This window comes from Zingiber officinale, chromosome 3A, assembly GCF_018446385.1.
Source record: "Zingiber officinale cultivar Zhangliang chromosome 3A, Zo_v1.1, whole genome shotgun sequence".
Taxonomy (NCBI): Eukaryota; Viridiplantae; Streptophyta; class Magnoliopsida; order Zingiberales; family Zingiberaceae; genus Zingiber; species Zingiber officinale.
In genome coordinates, this window is record NC_055990.1 from 162,678,051 (window position 1) to 162,703,931 (window position 25,881).

The following is a 25,881-nucleotide window of genomic DNA, read 5'->3' on the forward strand; positions in this document are numbered from 1 at the left end:
AAAGAATTTAGATATCTCCACAATGATATGATATTGTGCACTTTGGGCCTAAGCACTCATGATTTTACTCTTGGGCTCTACCCAAAAGACCTCATTCCAAATGGAGATATCTTTCTCTTATAAACTTATGATCTTTTCCATGTGTTTTTAATGTGGTACTATGTTTACAATCTCACAACCCCAACAGACAGCCTTACTAGTGGTGAATTGACTGCATTCGTTCCTTATGGTGATAGCCCAACCGGGTCTAACGAATGTGCGACAGCGGAATGCAACTGCAACGCACCAACAGCGACTTCTCTGGCGAAGATCTCCCTAGGAAGCAGCACCTTGAAAATTACAAAGATGGCCACGAGATTTTGGTCGAACATCATGTGATAGGCGCCTTTTACCCCCCCCCCCCCTTAAAAGGCATGCAGGAGGCACACTTCGTAGTTTTCGTCAATTTTTTCAAAAAAATTTGATGAAAGAGTCGTAAGTAATCAGTTAAAAAGTTGAATGACTAATTTTTCAGAAAAAAAAAATTACAATGTTAAAATTAGATTATTGTAAAAAGTTTAAGGGCTGATTTATTAAAAAAATAAAATTAGAGGGTCAAAAACGGTTAATAAAGTGTAAAGTCACGGAAGTAATTTATCCTAAATTTTTTAACAATCAATTAGTATGCTGTGCCAATTAGGCATCCAACACAAAAGTAACCACAAAGAGCACAGTTTAAAGGTTAAAAGAGTAATCTCATATAAAATTAAGTAAAATTAAGGGTGTATTTGATTTGCACCGTTTTTATTTTCATTTTCTGGAAAATGCGTATTTTTTAGAAAACAGAAAATGACTTTTTGTCATTCTCTGTTTTTCTAAAAAATGATAGCCAATCTTTTTGAAAATGCGCGCGAAAAACGTAAACCAAACATCATTTTTTAGAAAATACATATTTTTCAGAAAATGAAAATGAAAAACACGCATACCAAACGACCCCTAAACAATCCTAGCTATTCTATTCCGATTCCATCCTAAAAGATTATTTTAAATGATCCCACAGCAATTCGATACTTCCGAATCATAATACGATCGTGCAATCCTACTATCTCACGCTTTTGTAAACCGTTATTACGCACTCTTTGATTGTATTTAAAAGCTGTAAAAAAAAAAAGTTAAAAAATCAGCCAGCAAAAAAAATGGTGTTGTTTTGTTGATCCACCTTTTCTGTTAGGAATTGCTCCACTGCTGCGGCCGCGGGCCGCGCCACGCCCTTCTCCCACGCCGTTTCCGCCTCCGCCGCAGGACCCGCCACGGTTGCGGTGGCGTCCAGCCGCCGCAGCGGCCACCCCATCTCACCCAGCCGATCGATCTTCCGCACCTGCTCCTCCGCCAGCCGCCGCGTGTTGGCCTTAATGGCCGATACAGCTGCCTCGTACGCCGCCGGCGTACCCCGTCCCTCCCCCCTGAAGTACTCCCGGAACTCGGCCACGCCGATGGCCTTGCCCAGCCCCAGGTGCCTCCGCTCCCCTGCCGTCGACGCGGACTCTTCCTCGAAGTACCGCGCCAGCTCCTCCACCATTCCTTCCGCCAACATTTCCTCCACCCGCCGGTCGAGCTTCTCTGCCAGCGCGGCCGCGTCTACGTCCACCCACAGGAAGCAGCAGTGGTACCGCAGCGCCGCCGCCTCGATTCTTCCCCGGCAGTCCTCGAACGGGCTCCGGCGCTGGTCGAATCTCCTGGCGATGGCCGCGTGTACGAAGGAGTTCGACCCGCCAGCCATCACCGGCAGCATTCCACGGCCAGCAATCCCCGCAATGGCGCGCGCCGCCATCTCCCGGAAAGCCGCGGGAGGCAGCTCGCCGTGCTCCGGGTCGAGCTCCCCCAGCAAATGATGCACCACACCACGACGCTCCGCCACGGGCATCTTATTGGTGGCGACGTCGAGACCCCAATACACCTGAATCTTATCGGAGTTCACCACCTCGCCGGCGAACTCATTTGCTAGCCCAACTGCAAGCTTGGACTTTCCAGTGCCGGTGGCGCCCAAAACCACCACCACCCTCTCCTCCGCCTCATCGCCATTTCCACTCACGCAGCAGCTTCCCTGTCGGCAGGAACTCCATCGCATGTCCAAATGGCGACGGCGACAGCCCTGCTGCGGCAGAGTCGACGCCGCAGCCATGTCCGTGACGAAAGCGAGACCAGAGAAAGCTTGTCGGTGCCGGTAAGCGAGCAGAGCTGAGTTGGCGCCTCTTTTGAATAGGATTCTCATAAAGCCCAGACAAGAAGCAGCTCCGGCACGAAGAACAGAGGAATGCCACGAGAAGTGAATCGAGAGCAGTAAATTAAACCCGGCAATCTCTCCACGCAGATCTCGCGATCAGAAACGCCGACGATTGAAAGAGGCAAAGTCTTAGCGGTCTCCCTCTCTCAATCGTCGCATGCTCTACTTCTTGTGGGTGCGGCTGTTTCTCCGCCATCCATGCATCTTTGGTCGTTTTTCACTTTTCTCAAGTCTCTGCTACCGTCCGGGATAAGACCGACACCATCTAACTAACTAACAAACTATGTATTAACGTCGGACAGACAGAAATTTGGATGCCAGATCGAGTCAAGAAAGAAGTCACTCTCCCAGTTTGTTGACTTCCTCCGGCCAATGACATGAAAGAATCCCATGAAATGAGCGATCTTCAACAGTGTAGCTCTCTCTCCCTTGAAAAGTTTCTTGACCAGTCCAACCTCTTTAATTAGTCTTTATAATTATCATTTAAAGCATTAAAAGGTGTTTTCTACTTGGTGATTGTATGGATTTATGGGCAAGTTAACGGATGGAAAAGAAATATGGGCCTGGCCCGTGGGCTTAAAGTTATATTTGTACATGGTTAATATTATCAAGTTGGGACCTTAATATGGGCCTGGCCCGTAGGCTTAAGTAAGTGCTATCAACTGCCTATTCAATGTCCACTTTTGAATTGCGCGGGAACACATTCTGGCGGGAGATATGACAGCGCGCGTTTGCTCATGGCGACTTTGCCACCACTACGGCACTACGCCGCCTTTGCCGGGAAACTACTTCGACGTTTCCTTGGAACCCACGCCACCTGCTCCGCTTCCGTGGCCCCCAAACTTTCTCCGTGGTTATATTAATTATTAATTATTATTTTAGCATTTATAAAATATGTCGAATTTATAAACCGGCAAGAAAACCGCTTCTCTCCGTCGTGGATTATTAACTTCCAACGAAGGCTCCACCCACGACCTCACGGTCTAAAAAGCACGATGTCGTGGGTGCCAACTCGATCACAACCTGGGTAATGAATGGCCCATCGAAGTCGGTCCCACGTGGATCCGTCTCCAAACGTAGCTGGGTGTTATGTTGGGGAAGCTTTTTCGAGTGTGAATTAAATCGCAATTTTACCACTACGACGTTCGACCGCTTCGTGGTCGCCGCCAAAGGAGGAGCTATAAAACCTAAAGCGCCGAGTGGAAAAAGGTAGAGAGTGTGAGTCATTTACCAGTTCTCGGAGATTGAAGGAATCGATCGTCTTCTCGTCGTTGCTTTGCTGCTCTCGATCGTCGCAGGAAGCCGAGGAGTAGAAGCAAGAGCCGGTACCTGGTGATTTATGTCGGATTTTGATATCGTCTTGCAAATCTGCTCTCTGAAGGAAGAACAAGGGTGGGCTGCCAGTTCTTGCTATTCTTCCACAATCTGCATGAAAAAGAAGTTTGCTTTCCTGAGATCCAATGGCTTCAAACACTGTTGGTAGGGATATTTTCAAGTGAAAGTAGTGATCTCTTGTGTTAGATCTGAATTGTTTGATCTTGCAGGGCTGGATTTGGTTTCGGAGTGAAGTATTTCGGATTTCTTCATATATTTCGCTGTTTCCCCCGCGCCCTCACCTGAATCGAGAACGTTGGTCTCGGCTCAAGTTTGCAGTGTTGAGAATCTCAATTTGGAAGTGCTCGCTGTTGATCCGGAGAAAGAAGAAGCGAATTTGGTGCTTTTCTTGTTGGCAGAATGAGAACGAGGAGGAAAATGAAGAAATTTGAGAGTTTCGATTCCTCCGGCTTGAATCCAGTGGAAGAATCGGAGGGGTCGGCTTCACTGGATTCAATTTCGTCAAAAATGTTGAGCAGTTCGGAGAAGATCGGCAAATGGATCAGGCAAGTTCGAGTCTCGTTCACTGACCCTGATGCCACCGATTCTTCCAGCGAAGAAGAGGATGATAACCATGGTGATGGCTTGAAGAAGAGAAAGCGAGTTGCTTTCGTGATCCCCGTCGACCCTGCAGCCGCTACTCGCGGGCCCGCAAATCTCTCAAAATCGATGAAGACCCCCATCTCCGGGAAGCAGAAGGGAGTACGGCAGCGGCGGTGGGGAAAATGGGCGGCGGAGATCAGAGACCCCATCCGTGGCATTCGTCTCTGGCTGGGCACTTTTCCGACCGCCAATGAGGCGGCCGAGGCTTACCGTGCGGCTGCAAGGCGGATTGAGAAGGAAAAATCCCTTCTGCAACGCGAACGGCGCTTCTCCAATGACGACGACGCTGTCGCCGGTTCCATTTCATCTTCCTCCACAGCGACAACGGCACAGGCGTTGGGGATCCCCGTTCCATCGTCCTCTGTCCTCGAATCTTCCTGCTCGGCGAAAGAAAGTGCTTCGACTGGTGCCGCTGCTGTGCCGGCGGCGGAGGAGGAGTGGATGGCAAGCATTACAACGCCGGAAGTGGAATTCGGGCTCGATGAAGAGCCGTTCTTGGTCGGCGAGCTCGCCGAGGATTTGATCGGGCTTGCTGATTTGCCGCTGTGGACGGAGAACTATCTGGACTGCGGAGATTTTTCATTTCTAGATCTTCAAAATTAATATTTAGAATGCAATTTCTGTTTTCGTATGAGAAATCATGTTTTTTTTTTCCTTGATCAGATTGTAAAATACTAATGTAAATATATGGCTTCAGCAGTTCTTCATTTCTTAATAAATTCGGAGAATAGATGGCCGGACTCGAACATTACTCGTTTACAGCCCTAGCCCTAGGAGCACGGACGAATTGCGGTAGAAGTACCTTATCAACTTTTGGGGGAAAGCTTCCTGGAGATTCCTCTGCTCTGGCTTCTCTTCAGCTTGTGCCCCTGCATCTTCTTTTCGAGCTCATGGAACCCATCTCCAAGGGATCCCCGATCGTCCGCTCTCCCATCGATCTTCTTCCTCCCCTAGTCAACACCCAACAACGATCACAAAAAGAGAAGCAGCAAAAAGGGCGATCGATGGAATCAGTAATCAGTCGTACCTGGACGAACCCTCTTTGTCGGATCTTATCACAGCATCCGTAGGCGCCGCTTCTGCCCCCAACTTCCGCATCGCCAACCCCCAATCCATCCTCAAGGACAACCCCCGCCACCAACTCCATCGGCGACTTGGTTTCTGCCCTCTCTGCCGCCGCAGCAAGGCGGAGGGTTATCGGCGTAGCCGGCTGCCCCTTCCGTGCCTCGCCGCGCTTCCGCCTCGTCTTTCTTCGACCCAGATCACGAATCGATTCGCCATCTGCAGCACACATCGCCGGAGACGATCTGCCGGTGGGCCTCGTGGTCCGCGAACAGATGTCCATTTGAAATGATCTCGTCGATCTTAAATACCAAAAACACCCTCAATTGCTTTCCTAAATTACGTCCGTACCCATTTCATCGCTATACGAATTAGTATTAATATTTTGATTTATTACTAATAAATTTAATCCACTATTTGTCTAGCCACGACGGCACACCCCTCCCTCCCTCTTATCCGCCCGTCCGACGTGTAAGCATGCTATTGGATGTATTATCCACTGGGATAAGATTGGCAAATCGGCACCTCACGTGCCCCATCTACTCCTTTGCCCACCACTTGTTATTAGCTAACGCGCTCCAGCTCCCTCCGTCCTCACTGCGCGTGTTGGAGTTGAATCCTATCCAATGGCATCGCTCACCATGATGGCTTCCATGCTCGGCGGCGCCGCCACCGTCGCCGGCCGCCCCTCCCTCAACTCCGGACGCCGGAGCCTGATCGTGGCCAAGGCAGCGGCTTCAAAAGATCACGATCACGCAGCTAGTTCCAAGCCCGACGACCGCGACGACGAGAACGCCGGCGGGCGGAGGGCGGTCATGTTTGCCGCAGCGGCAGCCGCGGCGTGCGCCGTCGGGCAGGGAATCGCTATGGCGCTGGACGAACCGAAGCGGGGAACGCCGGAGGCGAAGAAAAAGTACGGGCCGGTGTGCGTGACGATGCCGACGGCCAAGATCTGCCACAAGTGAAGGGGCGACCGACGGCGACGTAGCTAATGCTAAATGGGATGGGCCTGGCGTTTAGGATCCATTGGGCTTTATTTGGCGGCTGGTGCATCGATGTAATCATGTGATTAAAGTACCACTTAACGTGTCTTCATTTTCGCCTTAATCGAAATCAAATTATGAATCTATAATTTATAGTTGACATTGAAATAAGAATTATGTTGGTTGAACAAGGTTACAAACGACCACCATTCACAACTGCATCGATCAATTTGGTATACGAATACTGATGCGGGATGTAATCACAGGGCGACATATAATTTAGGAAAGTGAAGGATCTTGCATAGGTGGTGGTCAAAATTAACAAAAATATCTCAGCTCTATGCCATTCTCGACTCCTTGCTACTCTTTGATTCACGTCAACCCACTTAACTTTTATCACACCCGGCTCCAGGTTACTCTCGGCTCCTTACCCCTCCATGCTCCACATCATTCTCAATTTCTTGCCACTCCAGGCTTCAAGCCACTTCTTACTCCTTGCCACTTCTGACTCTAGGCCGCACTCTCAACTCCTTGCCGCTTCATGCTCCACACCATTCTTGACTTCTTACCACTCCCGATTTCAAACCACTCCCGACTTCAAACCGCTCCCGGCTCCTTGTCACTCCCAGCTCTAGACCGTTCTCGGCTCCTTTCCACTCCCCTGCTCTAGCTTTTCTTGACTTCAACCTGCTCCTGACTTTGAACGATAAAATGCGACTCGCTGAATACACAGATAACATAGCCGTTATTTCCCAAAGAATATGGGAAATGAAGTCATTTACTCAGAAATAAATAGGCAACACAAATAAATTTTTTTAGGAAACATTGGTAACACAAGCGAGAACTCCGAGACACGTGGAGAATGTGAGTGTTAGCTGCTACTCTATAAAAAGTCGCCCATCCCTATGTGCGCAGGTACGCTCACATGCATCTGAAATCCTAAATTACCTTTCTTCTTCTTTCTTCCTCCTATATTGGAGATTGACTTGAGCGTCGAAGTGGTTGTGCTGGGAAACTCCCCGACCATCAATCTAACTCTCCCCTTCTCATTCTTTTCCAATCAGGCTCTTGCTGGTCTCTTCGCTAGTCCTCATTGTTGCAAGTCAATTAGAAACAAAGTCATTTCTTTTGTGTTCCTTTATCAGAAACAAATTCCACACCTTCTTCGACCATACTTCTTCGACCAAGTCATTTCTTTTGTGAACCTATATCAAGCATCTATGTGCACCTATGCCAAGAATGGACCACCATTGACTAGTCGCAAAGACAATGTCTAGAAAAGAGAGAGTATATGCCTTGGAAAGAAATTGTACAACTCGACGTCTCAGAAAGAGGTGACTTATATCAGCACCATGAGCCTTAGAAAGACATAGTATAATTGGTGAGGATGAGATGAGTTCCTACTACTTACATCGTGCGCCATATAATTTAGGAAAACCAAGGGTTTTGTATATGTAGGGGTCAGGGTCTTGCACAAGTGGTGGTCATAGTCAACAGAAGGTCTCCCAACTCCATGCCTTTTCCAACTCTTTGTCACTCCCCGCTCTATGTTATTCCCGACTCGTTGTCACTCCTGGTTAAAGGCTGCTCCCAGCACATTGCCACTCACCTCCATGTCATTCCTAACTCCTTGTCACTCCTGGTTCTAGGCCACTCTCGGCTCTTTGCCACTCTCGACTCTAGACTGCTCGGGGCTCCTTGCTACTCCTAACTCCAGGTCGCTCCTGACTCCAAGTGGTAAGATGTGTCTTGCTGAAAACATAGACATGAGGCAACGTTACTCTAAAGAATGTTGGAAACATGGGCATTTACTCCGAAATAAATGGATAACGCAAACATTTATTTTAGGAAGCATGGGTAAGGCAGACAGAGATCTTGAGGCACATGGAGAACATGAGTGTTAGCCACTACTAGAGAACTTGAATTATTAGTCTAGTTGTCACTAATAATTGAACTTTGATTTTGATAAATGATAAATAGTTAAAATTAGATTTTGTATGACCTGATATTTTTATCTAGTGTGCAGAAATTGACGGGTCTAGAATAGAAGACTTGATACTACGCTGAAACCCAGTTACGTCTGAGGAACTGATAACTAGCACGGAGTCCATATAGGTCAAGGTGTGACCTGATATCCGACAAGAAGTCTAGTTGGGTCTTCGGCCTTTGGTACATCCGAAGCCAAGGTTCCAATTGCATGGTGCTGGACCAATGAACCTCATTGATGGTGGCTTCTACGTATGGGAGTCTCGAGGTCCTCAAGCTCATCCTCTCTCTGGCTTCTATTGACGTCAACTGTGTTTCTGGGCACAACACCACCACCGCGCTTCACTGTGCTGCGTCTGGTGGTTCCTTGGCTGCGGTTGATGTTGTGAAGGCTCTTCTCGTTGCCAGTGTTGATCCCACGGTGGTTGACGCCGATGGAAACCGCCCAACTGACATTATAGTAGCATCCCCCAGGTCGCCTCTTGCAAGGAATTACCTTGAGCAACTCCTTGATAAGAGTACCATTTCTAGTTATGGTGGGAACAACGAAAATCTTACCCGCGTGATGACTACCTCATCAAATTCTCTGTCTGCTTTTGATAGTGATTTGGCCTCCTTGCCTCCAGCCAAATACCCTGACCTCCCACCACTGACTGTGCCAGCAAAAAAAGAGTATCCAGTAGATCCGACATATCCAGATATCAAGAACAATATATATGCCACAGATGAGTTCTGCATGTTCTCGTTCAAGATCCGCCCTTGCACTCGTGCATATTCCCATGACTGGACTGAGTGTCCGTTTGTTCATCCTGGCGAGAATGCTAGGCGGTGTGATCCAAGAAAGTATCACTATAGCTGTGCCCCTTGTCCTGACTTCACCCTGCGCAGTATCGCACAAGACTATGCAAAGATGGAATCAACTGCTCTCGCCAAGTATGTTTCTTTGCGCACACAAATGTGGAGCTCCGTCCGCTCCCCATGTCCACTGGATCCATGGATCCCTCCCCTTGAGCAACCTCATCTGCTGCAATGGAGATGGCAGTTGCCATGGATTTCATCCCTAGGTCACCTTCTGCTGTTATGACTTCCTTCACACCACCCATTTTGCCTTCGGTGAATGGTTCTGGACACTCATTGGGTTGACCACAACCTAACATACCCACATTAAATCTTCCTGCAAGTAATCTTCAATCAAGCAGATTACGGTCGTCTCTCAATGCACGAGACATGCTGGTGGATGACCTCACACTTTTGTCGGAGATTAGTTCCCAACAATCTGTGAATGACATGCACTATTCTCGACCTAACTCTATGGCAATGGCTGGGAATTCTCTGGTCAAAGCCAAATCCATGAATCCTAAAAATCTTGATGATATTTTTTCTATAAAAATGACCTTGTCCCCGAGATGTAATTCTGATCATGGGGGCATATTTTCTCCATCGAACAAGAATGTTATGCTTAGTCAATTACACAATCTGCAGTAACAACAAAGTCTGCTTTCACCCATTAACACTAATGTATATTCACCCAATATCTCTTCTCCTGGTGTTATGTCACCTCGAAGCATCGAGCCTATTTCTCCATTAAATTCTTGCTTGTTTGTTCTTTCACAGAGAGAGAGGCAGCATCTTACTCAATGGAGCCTGAGCTCACATGATCTTGGTCCCATCTCATCTCCAGTTATTGGCTCTCCTGTTAATTCATCACTACTCAATTGGGCATGCCCTTCTCGCCGTGTTCCTAATTGGGGGTTAAATGGTGAAGAGCTAGGACATCTCAAGCGATCATCTTCCTTTAAGCTAGGAGAAGATGGGGATGAACATGATGTATCAGGGCATCCACAATGTTATAACGTTATAACACCCACCACCTCATCAAAAAGCATGGGGCCCACTGTCATATACTCATTATAACAACATCTTTCTTTCACCCACATTCCTTTTAACATTAACACTCATTATTTATGGACCCCACAATCCACTCAATCATCTTAAAATTATATCATATTAAATAAATATATTTTAAATATATTTTTAAAATATTTAAATTATTATTATTTTTTTTAATAATAATATTACTTTTAAAAATATAATTTTATTATTTTTCAAAAATAATATTAATTTTTTAAAATATATTTATTAAATAAAATAGATGGTTGTGAGGAAACGAAATTACAATGTTAGAAAAACAAAATTATAAAGTTGGGAAAATAAAATTATAACTGAGCGCCTAAAATTATAAAGTTGGGAAAATGAAATTACAACTGAGCGACTAAATTTACAAAGCTGGGAAAACAAAACTTATTTTAAATTACCATGTAATTATGAAATTGAAATGTAACAATCACTTAAATAAATCATACAATTATGAAATTAAAAATAATATATGAAATAGTAATTCACGGATTGTTGTTGTATTGCCCCCAGATATGCTCAACTAAGTCGGTGCGAAGTTGGTGATGAACTTGAGTGTCACGTAGCTCAGAATTTGTTCGAAGATAATCCTGAAATCCTCAGTTTGAGCCATGGATAGATTGTGCGAGTTCGTCACCTTTATCGTTGTATCAATTTGTCATGTGACCTCCCTCATCCTCAACAATCATATTATGCAAAATAATGCATGCTAGCATGATTTGTTTTAACTTTTTCCTATACCAATAACGAGCCGGACCTCTGACAATTGCCTATCGAGATTGGAGCACTCCAAATGCCCGTTCAACATCTTTTCTTGCAGACTTCTGTTTTCCTTAAACAACTTCCTCTTGGGATCCTCCAGGCAAGGAAAAGCCTTAACAAAAGTAGTCCACTCGGGATATATTCCATCTGTTAGATAATAACCCTTCGTATATGTAGTGTCGTTCACCGTGAAATTAATCTTCGGCATATTTCCTTGCAAGACGTTGTTGAATATGAGAGATTCATATAACACGTTAATATCGTTACGTGAACCGGCGACCCTAAAAAATGCATGTCATATCCACAAGTCATGAGACGCGATCGTTTCAAGTACGATTGTTGGTGACCCATGTCCCCTTGTAAATTGACCTTTCCAAGCAACTGGACAATTTTTCCATTTCCAGTGCATACAATCAAGGCTACCTAACATGCCAGGGAAACCATGTCTCTCATCATGCATTTGAAGAAGACGTTGAACATCATCAGCATTTGGCCTTCTCAAGTACTTATCACCAAATATTTCAACCACGTATTCGCAAAACTTGAAAAGGCGTCTGATGGCAGTTGATTCACCCATACGTAGATACTCGTCAAGATGATCGACAGGGACTCTGTAAGCCAGTTGACGAATCGTGGCAGTGCATTTTTGTAGTGGTGACAACCCTTTTCTTCGTACAACATCGTCCCTGTGTTGAAAAAATAATGAATGATTTTATAATGCATTCACTATGCGGAGAAATAACTCTCTTCACATTCGAAATCGTCTTCGAAATATTTCATCATGATACACCTGGGTTATAGAGAAATAATCATTGACGAGCCTCTCATGCCCGGCTTCACGATTTCTTTAGACGAACCTTCTTCTGCGCATACCCCTTCTTTGATATGCTTCCATAAGTTGTTGGTGTTGTTGAAGAACCAATAATATCAATTCTTCACCCGAATCATAAGCTTGCTCATCAATTTCAACATGGACTTCGTCTTCGCTTGTCGAGCTAGAATTTAAGCTAGAGTTGCCTGTATAATGAGATATTTTTGGAGGAAACACGTTTTAGTATATGTGTTTAAGAAATGGTTTGATAGTCGAATGAAAATCTTGTAGCATAATGTGTCTATGTATATTGTTTTTCTCATGTAATGGCTAGTTTGCAACGACTAGTTTGTAACGGTTAGTTTGCATCGGTAAGTTTGCAACGGTAAGTTTGCAACGGCTAGTTTGCAACGGCTAATTTGCAATGGTTAGTTTGCAACAGTAAGTTTGTAACGCCTAGTTTCCAACGCCTAGTTGTAATAGCTAGTTTCCAAGGCTTGTTTAACGACTATTTTATAAAATTATAATAATTAAAAATCACATTAATCGAAATGAGAAATACAATAATTAAAAATTACAATCACTCGAAAATATAATAATACTAGAAAATAAACGTTGAGTAAACAATTTAGATATTCCATCTCAACCTAATATCCTGACATAGGCATTCATGTATGATAAGCTGCTCCTTTATCATCTGCGAGGTGTTTTTGTTCAATATTTCGTACTCCTTCAACTTCAAGCGACGATTCTTAGCTTCAGATTTGGACAATGCAACTTTTGCCTTAATCTTCTCTACTTCGAGTTGTTTTTGTTTCAAATCGACTTCGGACTTCTTCACGTTTGTGTACTCAGTGAACTTTGTGATAATAGTATTGTTGTTTACTGTCAAATCCTCCATGGTCCATTTTAATTTGTCTTTTCCCTTTCTTTTTGCTGCCTTTTGCCCCATTGAACGAGTATCTTCATAATCCAGGTCTATACTCACATCTTGGTTGGAGGAGGTGTTGCTTGCTCCCAACTCTGATGTCCTCGTCTTCTTTGTCGCCCACAAAGTGATCAACGAACCGTGGAGTAAACATTGGACGATCTTTGACAATTCTCCACACATGTTCGAGATTGAATACAACGCCATTGTTTTTGGATCGATATTTTTCGTACGCAAACCTCAATATATCTTCATGACCACTTCGATATGAACTATAAACACTATTGTAATTTGCGTTGAATCGATATATCTTTTTTTGGATTGTATTGTGTCAATGTGACTGTATAACATTTGCACTTCTGATGTTTGAACTTAGGGGAAGATTCTCATTGTAGTAGCTTGCAACCCGTCCTCAAAAAGCATCCGCCTTTTGATCATTGCCGATTATTGGATCATCACTAATAGTGACAAAACTTCTCGCTAAGACCTCGTCTTCAACCTTTGTTTAATTTGAACGCTTTCTTGTACCCTCAGCATTTGAAACCGCCTTTTCTAAATTGACCACATCAATTAGGGATTCACGGTCGGAAAGCTGAGTCTCCGGAACAAAAGTCAGAGTTGCATGTTCATTCGACATCGAAGGAGTGAAAGACATACCAGTTGTGTGTGGGTATCATATCCATGAATAATCGACGGCGTGAAATATACGGATGACTCATGTTTTGCCAATATTCGGCTGGAAGCGGTTGATATGAACCTCAAGGGGCATAATTCAGATGATTCATAGAATTTCCAAAACCTTGAAAATTTTGTGGAAATGGATGTGAGTATTGATAATTTGGTGGAATTTGTGAATTTTGGGAAGATGAATATTCTTGCAAGTTGTTTGTAGAATTCAAAAATTTGTAAAAAATGTCTTATAATTTTCATCCATTTCGGATAGAAAATAAGATGGTAGGAATTTGAAAAAATAGATGGGGAGAGAAATTAGAGAGTAGAATTGAAAGAGTAGCGGGTTGGAATGAAAATATGCGCATATATGGATGGATATTTATAAATGAAATTTTGAACTAGCCGTTAAAAAACTAACCGTTTTATTTATTTTTTAATTTTATAATTTACATTTTAAAAAAATTAAAAAAAAATTATACACATGGGGTGGGCTAGGGCCAGGGCTGGCCCACTCCATGCAAAGCTTGAACGCGTTCAAGCGATTTAATATTAACGCCGTATCTGCAACGCGACGTTAATTGAACAGTGGCGTTATAACGCGTCATTAACGCCGTGTTGCAGATGCTCTCATGGGTCCATGCGCCTGAGTCACCTTCCGGCCTCCGAACCAACCCTCGTGGAGTTTCACTGGCATCAGAGACGACGGCATCTCGATTATTTCGGCGATTCAGGCGCAGAAGCTGCTGTCTCACGGCTGTTATGGTTTTCTGTTATCGTTGATCAGTACTGAGGACAGTAGTAGTTCGCAGCTCTCCGATGTTCCTGTTGTCCGGGAATACCCAGATGTATTTCCTGAGGAGCTGCCAGGTTTGCCTCCCAGAAGGCCAGTGGAGTTCGCTATTGAGCTGATTCCGGGAACCGGGCCGACATCGAAAGCTCCGTATCGTATGGCACCAAAAGAGTTGAACGAGCTGAAGGTTCAACTCCAGGAGCTTTTAGACAGGGGATTCATTCGCCCTAGTGTTTCACCATGGGGTTCTCCAGTTCTATTTGTCAAGAAGAAAGACGGCACCATGAGGTTATGTATTGACTACAGGCAGCTGAATTCAGTGACTGTCAGAAATAAATATCCATTACCACGGATTGAGGATTTGTTTGATAACTCAGAGGTACATCAGTGTATTCTAAGATTGATCTGCGATCCGGATATCATCAGTTGAGAGTCAGAGATTCTGATATCCAGAAGACAGCTTTCCGTACCAGATACGGTCATTATGAGTTTTTGGTAATGCCATTTGGGCTTACCAATGCTCCAGCGGTGTTTATGGACTTGATGAACCGCATTTTTCTGGAGTATCTGGATCAGTTTGTTATCGTTTTCATTGATGACATATTGGTCTACTCTCGTTCCGAGGAGGAGCATGCACAGCATCTTCGCACAGTCTTGGAGATTCTTAGACGGCATCAGCTGTACGCGAAGTTCAGCAAGTGTGCATTCTGGCTATCTTCAGTTGGTTTTCTTGGACACGTGGTTTCTAGCAGAGGTATTTCAGTTGATCCTCAGAAGATCGAGGCTGTCACCGGTTGGGAGCAGCCGAAGTCAGTTCAGGAGATACGCAGTTTTCTGGGATTGGCCGGATATTACCGACGTTTTGTCGAGGGCTTCTCGCGTATTGCTATGCCGCTGACACGTCTTACCAGGAAAGGCGTGAAGTTCATATGGTCCGAGGATTGCGAGACCAGCTTTCAGGAGCTGAAGCGGAGATTAGTGTCGGCTCCAGTTTTGGTTCTACCTTCTGGAGAGGATGGGTTTGTACTTTACACCGACGCGTCTCTACAGGGTTTGGGCGCTGTTCTGATGCAGCACGGCAGAGTAGTCTCTTATGCTTCTCGTCAGCTGAAGGAGCATGAGAAGAACTACCCAGTTCATGACTTGGAGTTAGCTGCCATCATCTTTGCTCTTAAGCTTTGGCGTCATCATTTATACGGTATCACATTTGAGATTCTCACTGATCATAAGAGTCTCAAATATATTTTCACTCAGAAGGAGCTTAATCTCCGACAGAGGAGATGGATGGAGTTCCTGAAGGACTACGATTGTACCATTAGCTACCACCCGGGGAAAGCTAATGTGGTTGCAGATGCAGGAAGTCCAGAGGGACTTTGGCTTGCCACCGGACTTCAGTCACGGACTTGATTCAGAGTTTCTCAGAGTTAGATCTTGAGGAGCAGGGACCGACAGAGCAGGGTATTCTGGTTACCATGGTTGCTCAGTCGTCGATCAGGACGAGGATCCGAGAGGCACAGGCCAGTGATCAGCATTTGCAGTTTATTAGCAGTCAGATAGCTTCCGGGCAGCAGACCGAGTTTACACGAGACGAGGAGGGTATCATATACTTCCGGCTCAGTCTCATCCGGTCTTACAGGAGCTACTTCAGGAGGCACACCGTTCTCGATTTGCGATCCATCCAGGCGGGACCCGTATGTATCGAGACTTGAGACGTTCCTATTGGTGGAACGGTATGAAGAAAGACATCGCGGATTTCGTAGCTAGATGTCTTGTTTGTCAGCAGGTGAAGGCTGAACACCAGAGACCTGCAGGGTTACTTCAGCGGATTCCTATTCCTGAGTGGAAGTGGGATCACATTACTATGGACTTTGTGGTAGGGTTGCCGAGGACACGACGAGGCCATGACGCGATTTGGGTAATCGTTGATCGATTAACCAAATCAGCGCACTTCTTCGATTCGGAGGATCGATTCTGGATCGATTGGCGATCTGTATTCGAGAGATTATCAGACTACATGGTGTTCCATTGAGTATCATTTCGGATAGAGATCCACGGTTCACGCCTGCTTCGCAGTCTCAGCAGCCTTGGGCACACTGCTTTCAAGACTTTTCATCCACAAATGATGGATGTGAGCGGACCATTCAGACTTTAGAGGACCTGAGGTCATGTGTTATGGATTTCGAGGGCTGAGGGGGGGCCCGTTGGTTGAGTTCGCCTACAACAATAGCTTTCATTCTGGCTATCCAGATGGCACCGCTTGAGGCATGGTAGACCTTGTCGGACACCCGTCCTTTGGGATGAGGTTGGAGAGGCTCAGTTGTTGGGACCTCATAGAGTTCAGCAGGATGCAGAGTTGGTCCGTACTATCAGACGGAGGATGTCAGAGGCGCAGGATCGTCAGAAGAGTTATGCTGATCGGAGACGCAGACCACTAGAGTTCTCTGTGGGCGACCATGTATTTCTGCGAGTTTCACCCACGAAAGGGGTGAAGAGATTTGGCCTCAGGGGTAAGCTAGCTCCGCGGTATATTGGTCCTTTCGAGATACTGGAGAGGATCGGAGCAGTAGCTTACCGACTGGCACTACCACCGTCCCTGTCAGGCGTGCACGATGTATTTCATGTATCCATGCTGAGGAGATATGTACCCGACCCGACGCATGTACTGGCTGATATTCCAGTTCCTGACGTTACGGTTCGGATTCTCGACCGGAAAGAGCGTCAGTTGCGGAACAAGACCATCCGGCTGGTTAAAGTCGGATGGCAGCATCATTCGGACGAGGAGGCTACTTGGGAGCTCGAGGACACTATCCGAGCTCGATATCCCCATCTTTTCACTTGAGGTATGTGATTTATTTACCGTTCAGCATTTATACTCAATATCTGTTGTTAGTACTTGTTGGTGGTAAATAACGAAATTTGGGGACCAAATTTTTATAAGTGGGGGAGAATGTAAAATACCGGAAAAATAGGAAATATTAATAAGGGATTTTTCTGGAATTTTTGGAAATTTTTCGGGTATTTTTCGGAGCTCGTACGGACGAGTTAACGGGGACAAAAACGGGGCCCGGGAAAAGCCTGTTTAGGTTACCCCGTTTAAGCGAGGAAATATTTATATTTACATTTCCTTATTCTTTTATATTTCTTAATTTTCTTTTCTCTACCCCGCCGAAACCTCTCGAGCGGCGATTCCTTCCCACGCGCACCCGAGCCCGCCGGTTTGCCCTAACCGCCGGCCCCGGCGGTTTCTTCCTCGCCGGCGCTTGATCAAGAGCCAAACCCCTCTTCTCTCTGCGCCTTCTCCACCCGACAGCACCGCCGGGTGCTCTTCCTCCTCGCTGAGCCACGCGCCGCCGCCACCCCTGCCGACGCCGTGCCCTAGCCGAGCACTGCCGACGTCGTGTCCTAGCCGACCGCTTCATTGCCGGCGATCTTCCCTGAGCCGAGCATCACGCCGGCAGCCGACCTATTGCCTTTGCCCTAGCTTGGATCGCGAGCTTCTCCGCCGCTGAGATCAGGAACGCGCCGGCGACGCTTGAGCGACCACCGACGAGTCTCCTTTCTTTCTCCTTGCGCTCATGAGGTGCCGCCGGTCACTGGAAAACCAGCGCCGTCGCCGTGCCCTAGCAATGGTCGTTGAGGTAGCTGTTCGACCCTAATATTTGCTTTGGATATCTGGTTTGTTTGTGGTGTTGACCTTTTGATTTCATTTCGATCCGATGATGGCAGTAGATAGCGCTGTTTAGGTGGATCTGGGAATTTGGGTGTGTGGGCTGCTCTTTGGTCCAACATCCACTCCTTTTGGCAGTAGATCAGTGTTCACGACTGTGAATTGAGGTAAGTGTAGGGATTTGATACGTGTTGTAGATAATGGATTAATTTAGGTGTGATTTGATTACATGATCATATGTAGTAATTTTGCTACGTGATGTGATGAATTAGGTTTATGTATAGAATTGGATTGGTATTGAATTTAATCCATTGCTTGTTTTGTTACATGGGATCAATTCCATTTCTAAGGAAGGATAAGGTTATTAAATAGGTTTGGAGATTTTTATTTAGTTATATAGCTAAATACATTATGTTTGATAACACAGGACTTTGACGCGAGACGGTATCTCGACGTTGGATTGGACATTTCTTATTCGAGGCGGTACTTTGACTTATGTCATTTGATATGCTTAGTAATTAAATAACACATGGCATTAATTGTGTTTTCTTATCTGTTTCGGTTAATCACTACCCAAATCTTACATGCTTGATTGATTGATTGGTTTTGCATCTCAGGTATATTTTACCTGTTTATATATGCTTATAGGGGTAGTGATATGCCATACTTGACCATGTTCAGGACCTAGGTTTTTATACCTTCTGTGTACCTTGATTTGATATGATTCTTTGACTTAGGGTGCACATTTCTATATATAAGGATTAGGTCAGGATGTTTATATGGTTATTGCCATGCATCATTTGCATGATTGCATGCTGTGCGATAGTCCGCTCCATTATTGAGCACATCGCCAGTTACATGGATCTGCACACACCACCACTCATGGGTTAGTGGTCGATTCAGGCTGAGTGTGTTGCAGCAGGGACTCTGTTAGGCACCGTTGGTCCGCTCATGGGTAGTGTGACACAACGTGTTATCCGGCAGGGATTCCTCCCCGTCTTTGAGTACCGGGAGTTGAGAGCATTGCGCTCCCCCATCTATGATTTGGGGTAGGAGGATAGGTGTACTCCGACAGCATCCCGTCCACTCGGTCACTCATCAGGAGTAGTGACGACAGAGTGCACGGTTGTCACAGCCCTACCCACTCGGCCTCACTTTTGTATGAGATGATCGACTGGCGTCAGGGGTGACCAGGACGCATCATTGGCATCATATGCATGATGCATTTATTGTTTGTGTTTGTGGTTGCTGCATTTATATGCTGCATATTGTTTGGATACCTATGTTTGACATGCATACAGGATTTCCTTATCCCTCGGACTGTTTGACCTTATACTCAGGACCTGGTTAGTACAGCATTCTCCTGTTTACTTCAGATGCATATTTATATCTTTCTTATATCAGGAGACTGTACGCATGATTAGTGTTAGGTGTTATTTCTTTACTTTGCATATCAACTGTACCTGCTGAGTGTTGGACTCACCCCGCCTCCATTGTTGTTATTTTCAGGTTGATGCTGTCAGGAGGGAGTTCCAGTCGCTAGTCCCCACTGCACGTAGTGCTACTCCGCTGCTGGTTTTTGAGTTGTTTCATTTTAGCTTTTCGCTATCAGACATTATTTTAGTTTTGTTTTGGACTTACATATGGATATTGTATGGAATCTTTCCGTTGGATGAACTTTTCGTATGATTTGGATTTACTCTACTACATGCCTGCCTGAACGGCAGAAGAGGTAAGAAAAAAATCGGATTTGGGCTTTACGAGTGTAGTTGAGTAGGGTTGATTTCGAGTCAGAGTATTATAACTGCGTGGTGATTGATTTTCATTACTGTTATTATTCCAGCCGCCTGTGGCTGAGTATTTAGTGCTTGTAGAAAATTTTGATTGTCCGCCGTACAGGGGAGATGCTGCCGAAATTTTCTCGGACAGGGACTCTTCTGGGGGCGTGACAATTTAGTGGTATCAGAGCACAGTTTTACGATCTTTTGTTTCGTATTTTGGATTTTCGGGATTTAGCTGATACCAATTTATTATTTGGTATCAGAGCGGGTTATGATACCTGCTTTTGGTGTTCTGGAGATTTATCGGATACCTGTTGTGGGTATTCAGGATATTTGGGTTAGCCAGGTTTGCGAGTCAAACTGGGCATTATCGGATTTTCGATATGGTTATGTTTCGGATTTCCGTTTCGGATTTATTTGGATTTCCGGCGATATGTACGTACGGAATTTTGAGGTCAAATTGGGGACTGGACATCTCCAGACAGCAAATAGGTATGTTGTTATTTTATGTTGTTATATTGGTATTGATATCGTAATTTAATTTACAGATATGAGACGATCTACTAGTATTGCTGCGAGACGTGGTGCTGGGCGACCACGTGGGAGGACCACGATCTGGATATGCCGAGATGCCCATTGTTAGTGAGCCTGTCAGTGCAACGGGAGCATCGGGCTCTCAAATCCCGATAGCTCTGTAGAGATACCTACTTTGGCCACACCGACGGTATCACGCCTACCGCTTACAGTACCATCGAGTACCATTGGTGTGCACCCGACATCCGCTCGGTCACCTCGACGCGTTTCGATGCCACCACCACTTGGATCTACATGTATCCTATACCGGTGCTTTGTACCCCATGCCTCTGATGGCAGGTGCTCCACATCAGTACCTTTTCCTACCGTACCTCCGGTTGCCACCACTTTTATTCCCCAGGCAGTACCACCGACGACCTATGCTCCGGTACAACAGCACCGGGAGTTCTTCCTCCGGTTTATTCAGCGGTACCACCGTAGTATCAGCTCAAGTTCCTGCAGCCGTCCCGACACGGATCATCGATATTGTCGCTGCACGAGCTAGGATTCCAGCACTGGCCGAGTCGATGAAGACTCGTTTCACTCTTTTCGCGGAGATCTCGATCCGAGTATGGCTCTGTCATGGATAGAGACTATGGGCGCACTTTCTTCTATATGGCTTGCTCAGAGTGGGAGAAAGAGCTGGCTGCTTACCATTTACGGGATGAAGCTAATGCCCGGTGGTTGACTCAGCGTTCTATTATTGGGCAGAACGTCACATGGACCAGTTCGAGAGGCTTTTGAGAGCCGTTTCTTTCCATCCTATCGGATGTCTCGCGATGATTTTATGAGTCGAGGCGGAATAATCGCTCGATGGACCGAGTATAATCTGAATTCCTCCGGTTGGCTCGGTTTTGTCCGGAGTTAGTTGCGGAGGACAGCAGTTTATACAGGGATTGGATGGTTATCTGCGTGTACAGCTTGCCGGATTAGGGATTACATCATACTCGATGCATTGAATCGAGCTTTGATGATAGAGTTAGCTCAGCAAAGATATCCGGACAGAAAAGAAAGCATTGGTCGACTTGAGGCGAGTCCAGCAGACACAGCATGTGACGGCCTCGGGCGATCCAGGTGGTGGTCGAGTACTGGGCGTCACGTAGGCCTCGAAATCGGCGGTCTTCTTGAGGCGTTCCGGTTTCTCGAGCCGGCAACCACCTTCCGGTGATACTCATTGTTTCAGATGTGGATCCAGATATCACCTCACCCCAGCTTGCTCTCTGGGGTTTGCTTTTATTGCAAACTGCCGGGCACCAGAGCCGAGATTGTCACCGAAAGCTCAAAGACACGGGAGGGTCAGTCGAGGGACAGTCTAGTCGAGGCATATCGTGGAGGGCGAAGCCCAATCTTCACGGAGCAGCTCCCTCCGCAGCAACATTTGGCATGCTTGGACAGGAGTACCTTCTGTAGCACCCCGAGTTTTGCTCAGGACCTTATTATCCGACTCAAGGGCAGTATCAGACTCCTCCATTTGGTTGAGAAGAGGAGGCCTTGGTAGCGTACAGCATTCCCACCCGCGCGTCCAGAGCCACCGGTACCACCTCCTCCGCCACCTCCGCGAACAGTGCTCAGCGGGCCGACGGATCCGTTTTCCGCGGTACGATTTCCATTTATGCATTTACTGCTGATATTTTGATTGATACTGGTAGTTCGCACTCTTTTATATCCCGTACTTTTATGCGGGAGATTGGTAGATTACCTACTGTTAGGTTGCGGCGATTGACTGTCTCCCTACCGTCCGGTGATACTTTAGAAGTCACCCAGGAGATCAGAGGTTGCCCGTTAGACTTTGGCAACATGATACTTACAGTAGATCTTCTAGTATTGGAGATGGTCGAGTTTGATATCATTCTTGGCATGGATTGGCTGTCAATATATCATGCTACCGTTGATTGCCAGACGAGGGTGGTCACCTTCCGGCCTCCGAACCAACCCTCGTGGAGTTTCACTGGCATCAGAGACGACGGCATCTCGATTATTTCGGCGATTCAGGCGCAGAAGCTGCTGTCTCACGGCTGTTATGGTTTTCTGTTATCGTTGATCAGTACTGAGGACAGTAGTAGTTCGCAGCTCTCCGATGTTCCTGTTGTCCGGGAATACCCAGATGTATTTCCAGAGGAGCTGCCAGGTTTGCCTCCCAGAAGGCCAGTGGAGTTCGCTATTGAGCTGATTCCGGGAACCGGGCCGACATCGAAAGCTCCGTATCGTATGGCACCAAAAGAGTTGAACGAGCTGAAGGTTCAACTCCAGGAGCTTTAGATAGGGGATTCATTCGCCTAGTGTTTCACCATGGGGTTCTCCGCTATTTGTCAAGAAGAAAGACGGCACCATGAGGTTATGTATTGACTACGGGCAGCTCAGAAATAAATATCCATTACCACGGATTGAGGATTTGTTTAATCAGCTCGGAGGTACTTGTGTATTCTAAGATTGATCTGCGATCCGGATATCATCGAGAGTCAAAGATTCGATATCCGAAGATGCCTTTCCGCATCGGATACGGTCATTATGAGTTTTGGTAATGCCATTTGGCTTACCAATGCTCCAGTGTTTATGGACTTGATGAACCGCATTTTCTGGAGTATCTGGATCAGTTTGTTATCCTTTTCATTGATGACATATTGGTCTACTCGCTCCGAGGAGGAGCATGCACATCTTCGCATACGATCTTGGAGATTCTTAGGCGGCATCACCGACGCGAAGTTCAAAGTGCATTCGCTATCTTGATTGGTTTTCTTGGACACGTGGTTTCTAGCAGAGGTATTTCAGTTGATCCTCGAAGATCGAGGCTGTCACCGGTTGGGAGCAGCCGAAGTCAGTTCAGGAGATCCGCAGTTTTCTGGGATTGGCCGGATATTACCGACGTTTTGTCGAGGGCTTCTCGCGTATTGCTATGCCGCTGACACGTCTTACCAGGAAAGGCGTGAAGTTCATATGGTCCGAGGATTGCGAGACCAGCTTTCAGGAGCTGAAGCGGAGATTAGTGTCGGCTCCAGTTTTGGTTCTACCTTCTGGAGAGGATGGGTTTGTACTTTACACCGACGCGTCTCTACAGGGTTTGGGCGCTGTTCTGATGCAGCACGGCAGAGTAGTCTCTTATGCTTCTCGACAGCTGAAGGAGCATGAGAAGAACTACCCAGTTCATGACTTGGAGTTAGCTGACATCATCTTTGCTCTTAAGCTTTGGCGTCATCATTTATACGGTATCACATTTGAGATTCTCACTGATCATAAGAGTCTCAAATATATTTTCACTCAGAAGGAGCTTAATCTCCGACAGAGGAGATGGATGGAGTTCCTGAAGGACTACGATTGTACCATTAGCTACCACCCGGGGAAAGCTAATGTGGTTGCAGATGCACTGAAGTCCAGAGGGACTTTGGCTTGCCACGGACTTTCACTTGATTCAGAGTTTCTTCGAGTTAGATCTTGAGGAGCAGGGACCGACAGAGCAGGGTATTCTGTTACCATGGTTGCTCATCGTCGATCGGACGAGGATCCGAGAGGCACTGAGCCGTGATCGGCATTTGCGGTTTATTAGCGATCGAGATAGCTTAAGGCGTGACCGAGTTTACACGAGACGAGGAGGGTATCATATACTTCCGAGGCAGATTATGCGTACCTCAGTCTCATCCGGTCTTACAGGAGCTACTTCAGGAGGCACACCGTTCTCGATTTGCGATCCATCCAGGCGGGACCCGTATGTATCGAGACTTGAGACGTTCCTATTGGTGGAACGGTATGAAGAAAGACATCGCGGATTTCGTAGCTAGATGTCTTGTTTGTCAGCAGGTGAAGGCTGAGCACCAGAGACCTGCAGGATTACTTCAGCGGATTCCTATTCCTGAGTGGAAGTGGGATCACATTACCATGGACTTTGTGGTAGGGTTGCCGAGGACACGACGAGGCCATGACGTGATTTGGGTAATCGTTGATCGATTAACCAAATCAGCGCACTTCTTAGCGATTCGGAGGACTGATTCCCTGGATCGATTGGCAGATCTGTATTGCCGAGAGATTATCAGACTACATGGTGTTCCATTGAGTATCATTTCGGATAGAGATCCACGGTTCACGTCTCGTTTCTGGCAGAGTCTGCAGCAGGCTTTGGGCACACAGCTCCGTTTCAGTACAGCTTTTCATCCACAGACAGTCAGAGCGGACCATTCAGACTTTAGAGGACCTGCTGAGGTCATGTGTTATGGATTTCGGAGGCAGTTGGGAGGACCATCTGCCGTTGGTTGAGTTTGCCTACAACAATAGCTTTCATTCGGCTATCCAGATGGCACCGTTTGAGGCGTTGTATGGTAGACCTTGTCGGACACCCGTCCTTTGGGATGAGGTTGGAGAGGCTCAGTTGTTGGGACCTCATAGAGTTCAGCAGGATGCAGAGTTGGTCCGTACTATCAGACGGAGGATGTCAGAGGCGCAGGATCGTCAGAAGAGTTATGCTGATCGGAGACGCAGACCACTAGAGTTCTCTGTGGGCGACCATGTATTTCTGCGAGTTTCACCCACGAAAGGGGTGAAGAGATTTGGCCTCAGAGGTAAGCTAGCTCCGCGGTATATTGGTCCTTTCGAGATCTTGGAGAGGATCGGAGCAGTAGCTTACCGACTGGCACTACCACCGTCCCTGTCAGGCGTGCACGATGTATTTCATGTATCCATGCTGAGGAGATATGTACCCGACCCGACGCATGTACTGGCTGATATTCCAGTTCCAGTTCAGCCTGACATTACTTATGAGGAGGTTCCGGTACGGATTCTCGACCGGAAAGAGCGTCAGTTGCGGAACAAGACCATCCGGCTGGTTAAAGTCGGATGGCAGCATCATTCGGACGAGGAGGCTACTTGGGAGCTCGAAGACACTATCCGAGCTCGATATCCCCATCTTTTCACTTGAGGTATGTGATTTATTTACCGTTCAGCATTTATACTCAATATCTGTTGTTAGTACTTGTTGGTGGTAGATAACGAAATTTGGGGACCAAATTTTTATAAGTGGGGGAGAATGTAAAATACCGGAAAAATAGGAAATATTAATAAGGGATTTTTCTGGAAATTTTGGAAATTTTTCGGGTATTTTTCGGAGCTCGTACGGACGAGTTAACGGGGAAAAAAACGGGGCCCGGGAAAAGCCTGTTTAGGTTACCCCGTTTAAGCGAGGAAATATTTATATTTACATTTCCTTATTCTTTTATATTTCTTAATTTTCTTTTCTCTACCCCGCCGAAACCTCTCGAGCGGCGATTCCTTCCCACGCGCACCCGAGCCCGCCGGCCCCGGCGGTTTCTTCCTCGCCGGCGCTTGATCAAGAGCCAAACCCCTCTTCTCTCTGCGCCTTCTCCACCCGACAGCACCGCCGGGTGCTCTTCCTCCTCGCTGAGCCACGCGCCGCCGCCACCCCTGCCGACGCCGTGCCCTAGCCGAGCACTGCCGACGTCGTGTCCTAGCCGACCGCTTCATTGCCGGCGATCTTCCCTGAGCCGAGCATCACGCCGGCAGCCGACCTATTGCCTTTGCCCTAGCTTGGATCGCGAGCTTCTCCGCCGCTGAGATCAGGAACGCGCCGGCGACGCTTGAGCGACCACCGACGAGTCTCCTTTCTTTCTCCTTGCGCTCATGAGGTGCCGCCGGTCACTGGAAAACCAGCGCCGTCGCCGTGCCCTAGCAGTGGTCGTTGAGGTAGCTGTTCGACCCTAATATTTGCTT

At 46.5% G+C, this 25,881-nt stretch overlaps 3 protein-coding genes and 1 pseudogene across 3 annotated transcripts; 3 read left to right on the plus strand and 1 right to left on the minus strand.

Annotated features, from left to right (window-relative positions):
* Positions 1-406: 406 nt before the first annotated feature.
* Positions 407-3,091, minus strand: LOC122053236 (adenylate isopentenyltransferase-like). The gene has a single exon (XM_042615188.1). It carries the CDS (start codon positions 2,249-2,251, stop codon positions 1,160-1,162), a length of 1,092 nt encoding a protein of 363 aa, XP_042471122.1. The 5' UTR covers positions 2,252-3,091; the 3' UTR covers positions 407-1,159.
* Positions 3,092-3,997: 906 nt separating this feature from the next.
* Positions 3,998-4,843, plus strand: LOC122050863 (ethylene-responsive transcription factor CRF2-like). Its single transcript, XM_042611733.1, has one exon. It carries the CDS (start codon positions 3,998-4,000, stop codon positions 4,841-4,843), a length of 846 nt encoding a protein of 281 aa, XP_042467667.1.
* A 1,040-nt stretch (positions 4,844-5,883) lies between these two features.
* Positions 5,884-6,445, plus strand: LOC122053237 (photosystem II 5 kDa protein, chloroplastic-like). Its single transcript, XM_042615189.1, has one exon. It carries the CDS (start codon positions 5,929-5,931, stop codon positions 6,265-6,267), a length of 339 nt encoding a protein of 112 aa, XP_042471123.1. The 5' UTR covers positions 5,884-5,928; the 3' UTR covers positions 6,268-6,445.
* A 2,037-nt stretch (positions 6,446-8,482) lies between these two features.
* On the plus strand, positions 8,483-10,185 carry LOC122050864 (annotated as a pseudogene).
* Positions 10,186-25,881: the final 15,696 nt, after the last annotated feature.